The sequence below is a fragment of the Gadus macrocephalus genome, chromosome 20 (genome assembly GCF_031168955.1).
Source record: "Gadus macrocephalus chromosome 20, ASM3116895v1".
NCBI classification, from domain to species: domain Eukaryota; kingdom Metazoa; phylum Chordata; class Actinopteri; order Gadiformes; family Gadidae; genus Gadus; species Gadus macrocephalus.
In genome coordinates, this window is record NC_082401.1 from 17,883,265 (window position 1) to 17,895,764 (window position 12,500).

Below are 12,500 nucleotides of genomic sequence, written 5' to 3' on the forward strand. Positions count from 1 at the left end.
TATTTATCGGGGAAATAAAGCAGCCATTTGTAGCTTTTTAATGTCTCGGGCAAGCTTGTCATGAAGATTTCCAATATGTGTCCCTAACTTTAAGTTTTCTGTCAACCAAATTTAAAATAATGTCTTTGGGAGAAAAAAGTGACTGAGTCGTTTCATTCGTTTCATTCGTTTCAGAGTTTTTTGTTCGATGTTGGTAAAATATAAGGACATTTCTGGCTTCAGCTTTGAAGGGGACAATCTGCATTCAAGAAGGGTGCAAGCGGCATTGTCAACAGGAATTTATTTTTTTAGAGTAGATTACTAGAGAATCAGTTGATCCTGTACAGTGTACACCATCTTGAACACCATTATTTAATAACCAACCCAACCAACCCAGCCTTTACACAAATTACTACTTAAACGTATTGATCCAAATAGCCTAACTATCCTTTGTTAGTTTAACATTATTTAAATACTTGTTTACCAATTTGATAGACTTCTGAGACCATTTTGATAGTTTTCAACTGGTTCATTAAGTCTATTGGACAGCAATTAATTTACCAACATGGGTGTAGGCTTAAGTTATTAAAATAAATCCAGCCAATCCGCTTGGTTATCTTAGTTACTCATGCCAAATAGATCTGCGAGACTGACTGCTGTTGCCGATGAAAACGGCAGTGTGGGAAACTTTAAACTTACTGGTGGTAAAGAATATCATTATAATAATTAGGTTAGTACTGCATGCAGCACTCCACTATTGTCCTTGTTAGGGTTTATTCTGTATTTCTTTCTTTATTATTCTCAACAAATGTTGGGAACCTACTCCTTACACAATTTTTCACCTAGAGACTCCTTTTAAATGTAATGTTCATATTATCTTGGAATCGCGCGCTACCATTGGAATCGCGCACTACCAGTTTTTTTTATATTTTCAACTTTTTAAGATATTCAACTTTTTAAATATATTTTTTCACAATGGAAGTCAATGGGAGGACACCCATTCTCTGATATTTCCACTACTTCAAACTTACTACATAACTTGGTCAATTTCAACCGTTCACCTTCGATCAAACATTTAACAAATCAATATACTTTTTTTCTGAATCAATAGTTTAATTTCATACCCGCTTTGTATATTTATATTATATTCTCTCCATAATTTTTCCATACCTCCTTTTTCCCAAAATATATTCACTCCATTTCGATACGTCCTTTTTCTCGAATTGTTATTCTCTCCATCATTTTCTATACCTCCTTTTTCTCATTTTTTATTCTCTCCATCGTTTTTCTAAACCTTATTTTTCTAATTATTTTATTCTCCATCATTTTCTATACCTCCTTTTTTCCAAAAATATATACTCTCCATTGTTTTCTATAGCTCCTTTTTCCAAAAATGATATTCTCTCCATTGTTTTCTATAGCTCCTTTTTCCAAAAATGATATTCTCTCAATTTATATTCTCCATTTTTCTATACCTCATTTTTCTAATTTTTTTATTCTCTCCATCGTTTTTCTATACCTCCTTTTTCCCGAAAAATATATTCTCTCCATCGTTTTTCTATACCTCCTTTATCAAACAATGATATTCTCCATCGTTTTTCTATCCCTCCTTTTTCAATTATTTTTATTCTCCATCATCTTTCTAGACCTCATTTTTCCAAAAATTATATTCTCTCAATCTAGATAGACATTTGGCATTGAACCTTTCAGTTGGGAATTGAACACCTATCACTATAGACCCTAAACTCTTCTCCCGCAATTCCTAATTTCAAACTCTTCTCTTGCAACTCCTAAATTTGTTTATCTCTAAGGGCTTTAACACGTAAAAATTAATACATATATTAAAATGAAGTTGGCCTACTAGTATTATTAGTATTAGCTTAGCTAGTTGCAGGATTTGATAGACTAGTGGCTAGTGTGTTTGACAACCATTACGAAGGTCCTAAATTGGATTCCTAATGTCTTCTGATACCTGGTTAGAGCACACGATATAAAAGCTAATATAAGTACCTCATTGGACCACCCCTTGATAGTGCTAACACCAGTTCTGACTAGTTTCTACTCCTGTACATAGTGGTAATGACATCCAATTAAATTTATTATTTTGTGGGGAAAAAAATCTTCATCAAAAATTAGCTTCAACCATTTACAAGTCAAACTGGTTTCTGCATCAACATTTAGAGACGCTTACAAAATGACAGTTTAAATTGAAGTGCACTACATTTTTAAATAGTTCCTCTGTGTCTTGTTTGAAGGCAAAAATGCTGTTCAAAGCACAATGCATGTAAAGAAGACAAGGCAACAGGTTTGTATTTTTGTATTTTATTAGAACATAGGAGAGGGGTTGACAGGTCTTGTTTGGCTCCACTCTGAATGGATTCTTTACATTTATTTGGATTAATTGCCTAAAGCTCAGCGAAATACATTTTTCTACACATTAAAGTATCAGCCATTTCAAACCAGCTGTTCTGCCTCTGTGTGTCCATTTGGTTTACTAAAACTACAGTTACAACTACATTTACTTTCGGCCACTTATATCGCAAGCATTGATCCATTCAAGTTTAATTTTGGGTAAAGAATGCATGGAAATAGGGGAAAGCAGTACATCAAGGAATAATCAGTAGGAAAGGCTGTTAAGTTTCACAGTGAAGGGAACCTGAGGAAGGCCTTATAGAGCAACCCTTGGCACGTCTCTGTGTCTTCACCCTCATCTAACATCCAATCAAATTCAGCAGCAGATAACATGGCTTCTGGACAACATTAAGTTACAATTAAAGCACATTGGTCTGTAAAATTATAGGGTTTAAAATGGCTATATATCGAGCACCAGGAGAAAAAAACACCTACGACTGCATTGATCCACAAATTACTAATGCAGTACTTAATAAATAAAGCAAAACATAATTATCCCTTTTTCCACCAAAATAAAAGCCCTTGAGAGCTGTTTTTATTTTAAATATAATCGTTCATCTTGCCGATAAGGTTGGCATTGAATGAAAAAATAGCTCTTTAAGAAAGTTGCAAATGTTAGAAAAAATCGTTCCTCTTTTTTTTTAACACAGTTCATACTATGACCACACATGGCAAAGCATGCCTGGACACTATTAAAGTCTGAACTGAATTACCATCTGAAACAAGATGGAATCCGGACAATATTACCGTCTCAACAGAATTACAGTCTGAACACTGTTAACGTCTGAAACAAGACTACAATTTGAATACTATTTCCCTCTGAACTGAATTACAGTCTGGAACAGGACTACAGTCTGAACACTGTTAATGTCTGAACTGAATAAGAGTCTGGAAGATGACTACAGTCTGATCAGAATAAGAGTCTGAAACAGGACCACAGTCTGAGCAGGTTTACAGTCTAAAACAGGACTATGTTGTAAATAGGGCTACAGTCTGAAACAGGACTACAGTCTGAAACAGGTTTACAGTCTAAAACAGGACTACGTTGTAAATAGGGCTACAGTCTGAAACATGACTACAGTCCGAACAGGAGCATTACCTGCTTATTAAAATATTTTTCATAAGAATCATCACATTCGATTTTTCTTGCCTGAGAGAATGGGTTGTGTGACCAGTATCAAACATATAACCACAGGAAACAAAATGATCAGAACATCTGGTCAAACTGCCTATGGTTGATGACGGTGGATTTCTTTCATCCTTTTTAAAAAAAAAATCAAAACCAGGAAGATCGTGTTCAAATTGATAAACTGCACCATCACCTTGTTTATGCAGTGAAGATTTGCATCAAGTGAGAGTCTCTTATAGTTCACCTTTCAATGGAGAAAAACACTGATGAGTCTCTCAAATATTATAAAAAATTGCTATAAAAAAAATTATATTCCAAATACCACCCAATACCCCCTCCCCCCACCCATGTCCAACAGTTTTCAACATATTTAAAAAAATATTTAGTTGCATAAATACTCTGATAAATCAATGATCTGGATTTAAGTTATAAGGATACAATTTGTATCAACAACATAAGGCTTCCATCGCTTGCTTGGGTTGGTCCAAATACTGAGGAGCCGGAGGTACAGAGGTACGAGAGAGGGCACCCTATCTCAACCTGGGGTTAGACAGTAGAGGCAGATCATTAAGGAATATGTAGGGGTTAGACAGTACAGAGACAGATCATTAAAGAGCAGTTATGGGTTACAACGTACAGAGACAGATCGTTAAGGAGCAGGTATGGGTTATACAGTGGATACAGACACTAGGTCAATAGCAGGCAGGGAGGGGGCAGGGGTTGGACCATAGCGACAGGTAATTTAGGATCAGGTAGGGGTTAGACAATGGATACAGAGACAAGGTAATTTAGGATCAGGTAGGGGTTAGACGATGGATACAGAGACAAGGTAATTTAGGATCAGGTAGGGGTAAGACAGTGAATACAGTGACAGGTCATTAAGGAGCAGGTAGGGGTTAGACAGTGAATACAGAGACAGGTCATTAAGAAGCAGGTAGGGGATAGCGAGTTAAGACGGCAGGTGGTCTGAGGACATTTGGGATTTTTGAGCCAAAGATCTGCGGGTCTATGTGACTCAAAGGACGGTGTATGATAAAGATAATACACCAGACTTTGGGACATAAATGGGGATCAAACCCAGAATCTTGGAACAGGGATTAGAATCCCAAACCATTCAGCAAAAAGCTTAAACCATGAGCACAAATGAGCCTTGCAGGGTCTCAAACTGAACAAATGGACAATAATAAATTAACACAAAAGTTAAACATAATTTTTAAATAAATAATAGTTTTCAATCACCTGTACTTTTTCAATTCAGATGTACTTAATAAATTCAAAACGGGGGATCTGCTAATGGGGATAAACTTTAAGGTGATTTCAAAATGGCTGTAGGGGTGGTCAGCCCAAGATGGATGCAGACGGGAAACATTCTGACTGAAGTTTTGTTTAAAAGCTGCCTCCGTTTTATTACCCACCAGCGGGGCATCTAAAAACACATCACAAATATCAAACAAAATCATAATATAAAGTAAAAACAACAAGAGACATGAAGAGAAATATCTCGGTGCACATTTCTTTAAATAAAATGGAGCATTCCTCCCACCCTGATATGATTGCCAAAAATGATAAAAAGCTAGAGAAAAAATATGATAAAAAAAGTGCCAGAACACAAAAATATACATTTTTCTTAAATTATAGAAAATAAATTAAATGTAATAAATTAATTAAAGAGCAACCAGTCCCTATTGGGATGTTTTCTAACCCAGCTAGCCTAGCAAGACAAACTCATGAAACTCATGAGACTTGAAGTCCAAAATTTGGTACCCGTGGAACCAGGAGACTAAACAAATAAATGTATTGAATAAAATTATCTCTGAGATGCCCTTGTGTGAAAACCCACTTCTTATAATAAAGATACCATCTACTTCTTTCAGAACCGTGTCAATATTTTCTTGAAGTAGCAATAAGCATTAGAACCCTTACAAAATAATAAAAAGGATTTCATCTCTTAAGTAAGTATTATTTTACGACATGGAGATTCAAATGCTTTGGTAGGGATAGAAAGAGCAGTTTCATCTCCATGAAGGTGGACAAGCTTGGTCCTTCGTCCAGGCCAACAGTCCAGGAACAGTTCTTATTAAACTTTAATTTTTGTCAACCAAAGAAAACGTTTAGAGGAAAATAATTCCCTTCGCCCCTATGTGATCAACCAAAACCGTTGCAAAAGCAAGTCTTCCATAACCCCATCATCCCAGGTCATGAGCAAGCCTCGACTCCAAGTCCCCACTGCACGTGCTCAGTAACCTTGCTGCGTCTTCTCCATCAGTAAAACCGCGGCTAGCTGCTGAGCATCGGTGACGTGGGGGTTCCTCCCCATCACCGCCCTCACCGCCTCCTGGGGGAAGATGTTACACAGGTTGGTAAACACCTTCTCCCTCAGGTCCTGGTAGTGGACCCCCAAACCGGGGGGCTCCTGGCGGGGCGTAGCCGGGCTCTGGTGGCCGTAGTGAAGGGAGACGCCGGGGGACAGGGTCTGGCTCTGCTGGGCTGGTGGGAGACGGCGAGGAGACGGGTGGGTGCACCTCCCCCACTGCGAGGCCCAGGCGTCCTCTCGGGCCTCCGGGAAACTATGGAAGGGAGTCTGCTCGTAGCGAGGGTGGGGGGGCTGCTGCTGGTAGTGGGGGCTCCAGCTCGCCAGATGCTCCTGCTGCTGGTGGTGTTGGGGGTGTGGAGGCAGCCGGTTTATCCCAGGGTACCCTGCTCGTGAGAGAGTGGGAGGGCCCTCGTACAAGCTGTGGTCTGGGAGCCGACTATCCTGCCACGGACAACGCAGGACATCCCGACTTGGAGTGCCGTGAACGGAGGAGGTCTGGCGTGGCGTGGGAGGAGGTGGGGTGTACTCTCCAGGGAACCCCCCCAGATGACTGCCCAGTGCCCGGTGCTGGAGTGGGGGCCGATAGGGTAACGGAGGACTGAAGAGCAGCTGGGAGCAAGAGGGGTGAGCCGAGTTGGAGTCGTCCAGGGCATAAGGAGCGGCCGGTCTACGCAGCGGCTGAGGCAGGGAGTAGGCCATGGTCGGGTTCTTCTCTGGGGACGGCCGGCAGCTAAAGTGAGCGTACCTCCTGGGGCAGTGGTGGTGCGGGTAGTGGTGGGGGGGGTGGTGGTGTTGGGAGCACTTCAGGCAGTCCTCCAACACCGGGTCCGGCGAGAAAGAGTCGGAGCTGACATTGCCATCGCAGCCGCATTCCGACGGCAGCGAGCCAGCGCGCAGGTCGGCCGGGGAGTGCCGTTCGGGGGTCTTTGGTACCGCCACACTCAGGCTGGAGTAGGCCCTCCCCAGGGAGCTGTAGGCCGGCTCTGGGGACTCGCACCTGGGGTACGTTCTGAAGTGGCTCGGACCCGAGGCTCCCACAGCTCTGGAGCTTCCACCACCTCCTCTCCCGGGGTGGTCCCACCTGTCCTGGCTAACATACGAAGGAGGGCCCCCCGGAGCAGGAAGCCCCAGGAGGCTACTTCCGCTGCAGGTGCTGCTGCTGCTGCTGCCCCGCCGGCTGTCCACTTTGGTCCGCACGCCAAGCTGCTCGTCCAAGAGGTCGCTCAGGGAGAGGCTTCTGGGATCTGACAGTTTCTTTGGAGGTTCTCTGGAAGGCACCGTGTCCGAGACGGCTTCTCTTTGGCTGCTGGGGAGGCTTGGAGGTGTGCCCGTGGTGTTCTTGGAGGCTGAGGAGGAACTCTTGGCGCTGGCACGTAGCTCGTCGGCCACCGCTCTCTGAGGCAGGCTGCCCCGTTCCGGGTGGTAGAACTTACACTTATGGCCGTAAGTACATTTCTTTCCTGAGAACATACATATGTTGTGCAGTGTCACAGCATCGTCTGAGCATTTCTATTAGTTAATGGAATGGATGTTGATATGAGAAAAAGGGCTGAAATGGGATATTGAAGGTGTGTGATGAGGGCTGTTACCATAGGGACATGGCTGTTGCCTGTGGTCGGGGAGGACGGGCCTCTTTCGCAGGAAGTTGTCCAGACTGGGCCCATGGCGTCCCAACGGGTCATCGGGAGGCATGAATCTGAATAAACAACATTAGATTTTAACACAATCTGTGTACACATGAATGCACAATAAGAGATGCAAACACAATCTGTTTTGAACCTGAATACACAACAAGAGTTGTGAACTATCCGTATTGACAGCTGAATGACATCATAAGGGCTGTACAGAGGATCCGTTCAAGTGCAAAGGACCAAGCATAGGTCCTTGAGGAACACCTGGAGGGTTCCTAAAACATAGGAGATTGGATGCTCGAAGCTTCGGAAGGAGGTTCTCTCACTTGTCGTTGACGAAGGAGTACATCAACAGCCGCTCGTCGATAAACCTCTTCCACTCCGGTTTCTCGTTGGCCAGGTCGCGGTAGTTGTCGTTGGAGACGATAATGCCCTCTGACTCGTAAGCCAGCTTGACGATGAAGCGGTCATCGTAGCAGACCACTCGCCGGCCCTGCACACGACGTGAAGGCGTGAAGACCAATATCTTCTCCTTCTCCAGGCGACGCAGGATCTCCTGGTCTGTGAGATACAGAGAGAGACAGAGAGAGAGAGAGAGAGAGAGAGAGAGAGAGAGAGAGAGACAGAGAGAGAAGTAGAAGGAGAGAACAGAAAGGGAGAGAGAAATAGAGGGAAAAATAAAGCGAGAAAAATAAATAAATTGTGATAGATAGATTAATTCATAGCATGACACCTTAAACTACTCTTCTACATTGCAACATACAATGTAAGTGTGTGTGTGTGTTTGTGTGTGAGCAAGTGAGTGTGTGTTGTGTGTGTTTAAAACTCAAATGTAATAGAGGCATGTTTCCACAGATTCCCTCGAGCCAACCATAAGAACAGAGAGATGGTGTAAATGCTGTGTATGCAAATCTCTCTCTCTCTCTCTCTCTCTCTCTCTCTCTCTCTCTCTCTCTCTCTCTCTCCAACAGTCTGTTTGTTTAATTTTACGTTTCCAAATTGAAATTTTATCAGCCACTACAGTCTAATTGTTTGCATGTTTCTGCGTGTATATGTGTGTGTGTGTGTGTGTGTGTGTGTGTGTGTGCGTGCGTGCGTGCGTGCGTGCGTGCTTGCGTGTGTGTGTGTGTGTGTGTGTGAATGCGTGTGTATGTCTGTGTGTGTATTACCTGTGATCGGGGCGTCGGGCCGTGACTGCTCCTTGCGCCAGGCCGGTACAAATACTGTGATGTCACGATGACCTCGTTCCAGGAACCAATCAACAGCTAGCTGGATACCCTGGCAGGAGAACACCTCCTTGTTTCCATGACTGGAAAGAAAAAAACATTGAATTTTTTTCGTTCGCTTTTTATATGAATATGAAAAATTGATAACAATATATAACAATTCTATAAGGTAAGTTCAAGATCAGAGCTACACTCTCAAGCGTCTTCCCATCCTGCATTATATATCCCCCAGAAACCCTTTATTGTTTGTTGCGGTGATGAAGCAAAGACTGTAACTGATGAGGGTCTGCTCCTCACCTCATGGCTACGTTACTCCCATCCAAGACCACAGGGCGGAGGTTCTCCTTGTCGTCCGGCTGCTGGAAGGAGCAGGAGGTCCTGAAGGAGTCCAGGGAGGAGGTAGAGGAGAAGGGCGAGGGCGAGGAGAACAGGGAACCTGAGGAGCCTGCAGCCGATGCAGGCTCCATGTCGATCTGGGGCCCGAGTTTGACCAGCTCTCCTAGGATATCGTTGATGAGTGCCTGGGGACCAAGTTTCCCGAGCACCTGCAGAACCAGGTCCTCAGAGTAGCCCAGCTTCAGAGCAAAGTCCACCTTGGAGCGCTGGGCCAGGCCTGGGTCTGCAGGGGGAGGGATCTCAGTTGGCACAGAGTCCAGAAACTGTTTATGGGCCTGGGTTGGCCCGCGGTCTTGGTATTGCTCAGGGCTCTTGGCTGTGCAAGGTCCGGGGTCCGGGTCAGGGTTCGGAAGCTTGGGGAATTCGGGACCAGGCCCATTGTGGGCCTGCTCATCCTCACTGTCTGAGACAGCGCTCTCCTCAGACCAGTTACTACAGTTACTACTGCTGCCGTCACTGATTAAACTAGTACTGCTGGCAGTACTACTGCCGCCGTAGCTGCTGTTGCCGCTGTCGCTGTCACTGCTGCTCCTGGGGTCCCGGCTGTCGGCTCCCAGCTTCACAGCCTCCTCCCCAGCCCGCGAGACCTCGTGCTGCCCGGAGCCTGCTCCGGTGCTCAGGCTAGCCTGGCGCTCGGTGCTCTCCACATGGAGGTAGTCCAAATCCAGCCCCAGGGAGAGCGTGCAGCCTGTCCCATCGTCCAGATGGTTCTTCAGGCCCATGAATCCGCCTCACGCATCCAGTCTGGCGCTCCGCCTCTCCCTCACTAACCTGGACCACCCTCGCTCCCGGGTCTGAGAATGTACAGCTACTGTGGCCACTCCTACCAGGGCTTCCTACTGAGACAGAGGGAGGAGAAGCGTGTTAAAACAGTTTCCTCCCTGACGGCTATTTCCAGTGTTCAGGAACGGCTTTGTAAAGTTAGGATGATTGCAAATGATGACATGTGTGGGTAAATGTGTCGCAGCCCGAAGCCTCTACCTTCCTCTGTGTACATCTTAACAATAATAATAATGATATCTTTAATTTGTAGAGCACTTTACATTCAGAAATCTCAAAGTGCCAGAGTTTAAGAGAGAGGAAAAAAAATAAAAAGGGTTGTTCAAACATATAATGCATAAACAGTAAAAGGGAAATTAGCAAAAGGCTTTTTTAAAAAGATAAGTCGTTTTTAAACGGCTGTAGTCTGTGGGGCCTTCACCTGGTCAGGGAGGGCGTTCCATCTTGCAAGGCAATGACTATCTTGTCCATCAATAAATGGAAGGTTATAGTTTTTCTCCTGGATCAAACAGAGTTCTGAGGTACAAGATGTTCTGGGACCTCTTAGTGCACAGTTCAGTTTTTCAGATCAGTGTTTCAACCCTCCCCCCCACCACACCCTATCCGAGCCCCTAGACCTAAGCATGTGAGCAGTGCATAACTAAAGTCAGTTTCCTTAGCCTTCATTTGACTGAAATTTACCTGATGGGATGTTGCTGCTGCTGTGTCAACGTAACTAGACTCTAGATACACAAGATACTTTATTATATTTGGGGAATTCATATTTGTGATGGAGGCAGTATTTGTTGTAGTGCACACCTTGAGGCTAACTAACTTTGCCTACAATGACAGGTTCAGAAATGAATACAGAGACATTCCTGACTCCCCCTCCTTTCCCCACTCCATGGATTTGCATTTAAGGAGCGCTGCAACCTCTACAAAGTTGTGTTAGGTTGTGTGCACTACAAGATCTTGTGTAACCACGATAATATGACAAACAGTTCTTTCACTGGAGGAAACTGGGACATGACCAGATATCCTCTGACCCCACTGCCACAAACACACACACACGCACACGCACACACACACACACACACACCACACACACACACACACACACACACACACACACACACACACACACACACACACACACACACACACACACACACAGAAGAGAAATAAAGACAGCATAATTTAGTCCTGCGACCACAAAGGAAGAACAAAAAGAGAAAGTGTGAGAGGAGGGGTGAGGAGGTGAGAGGTCAGGGGTCAGCGGGTGAGAGAGGGAGGGGGGGGATGGTGAAGTGTGTCTGGCAGCCTGCTGCTCAACACAGCAGCTGCAAGCCCTGCTGGCAGGCTGCCATTGTTTGCACAGACACACACAAACACAAACACACACACACACATGCCCCCCCCACACACACACACACACACACACACACACACACACACACACACACACACACACACACACACACACACACACATGCATGCATGCTTATACATGCACGCACGGCCACACATTATTTATGCATGCACATTTGTATACACACACACACAACCCCACCCACAAACCCACCCACACACACACACAAACCCACCCACACACACACACACACACACACACACACACACACACACACACACACACACACACACACACACACACACACACACACACACACACACACACACACACACACACAATGTACTAAATGACCCAGTTCGTGACATCACAGAGGTCCTGCTGAAGCAGCAGCTTCCTTACGTGACAGAGCAGGAATGTCCCCTCCCCTCCCCTTCCCTCCTATTACTGCTCTCCCCTCCGTTGAACCCAGGGAATAGCACCCCTTACCCAACCAGTGTTAATGCCTTGCCCTACCTTCTGAACTACACAGGGAATAGCACCCCTTACCCAACCAGTGTTAATGCCTTGCTCTACCTTCTGAACTACACAGGGAATAGCACCCCTTACCCAACCAGTGTTAATGCCTTGCTCTACCCTCTAATCAACACCTGGAATAGAAACCCAAACTCTGGCAGTGTTAGAGCCTTGTTCTGCCGAGGGAATGCATACAACCTCTAAGCCTGCCAGTGGCAGTGTCTTGCTCTTTCCAGGGACTATATACATTTTGATCATCCCATTGTGTCTACTATAAGTCTAAGATGCCCTAATTTGAATCTAACCTAGTACCTAAAACGTTCGATCTCCAACCTAATACCTACATTTAAAGGTGTAACGTGGAAGATTATTAGTTACAAATATTCATGTGAATTCGTATGAACCACAATTATCAACAGAATATGATGAAAAAGCAGATGTTATGGTATGTCAAAGACAGTTGTGTATCGTGTTGCGGAGATATCATCATAAGTTAGCAGATAGCCGAGCGAGCAGCAGCCGTGCCGTCTCTTAATGACCTTGTGTTTCTCTGGAGGTCATGGCCCTGCAGCGTCCAGTCTGCCCTCTGTCCATCATGAGATGATGAAAAAAGTAGCACTGAACGCTGAACCCACAACCTTTCTTCTACAAAGTAAACAGCTGCTAATGCTTTCGTTGGCTATGTTGCAATAGCTTAGGAAGTTAGCTACTTGTATAACGTAACTGACAGTGTTAATGTGTTTGCTAAGTTAGCTGTGTGTTTAAAGGT

General features: G+C 44.6%; 2 protein-coding genes across 3 annotated transcripts in view; one reads left to right on the forward strand and one right to left on the reverse strand.

The window, feature by feature from the left end:
• LOC132448578 (radixin-like) overlaps positions 1-41 on the forward strand; it is a 17,543-nt gene extending 17,502 nt beyond the window's left edge. For both annotated transcript variants that reach the window (XM_060040000.1, XM_060040001.1), the window contains one exon: positions 1-41. This exon is cut by the window's left edge and continues 825 nt beyond it. The gene's annotated coding sequence lies outside the window, so the exon portion shown is untranslated.
• Positions 42-2,281: 2,240 nt separating this feature from the next.
• The window catches only part of LOC132448626 (probable ribonuclease ZC3H12C), a 14,259-nt gene continuing 4,040 nt past the window's right edge, over positions 2,282-12,500 (reverse strand). Inside the window, exons 2-6 of the mRNA XM_060040070.1 lie at positions 8,989-9,926; positions 8,635-8,774; positions 7,792-8,026; positions 7,424-7,530; positions 2,282-7,294 (exon numbers count right to left, since the gene is read on the reverse strand). Coding sequence (XP_059896053.1) covers positions 5,757-7,294; positions 7,424-7,530; positions 7,792-8,026; positions 8,635-8,774; positions 8,989-9,809 — 2,841 coding nt within the window. The 5' untranslated portion in view covers positions 9,810-9,926 and the 3' untranslated portion in view covers positions 2,282-5,756. The remainder of the gene's footprint in view (positions 7,295-7,423; positions 7,531-7,791; positions 8,027-8,634; positions 8,775-8,988; positions 9,927-12,500) is intronic.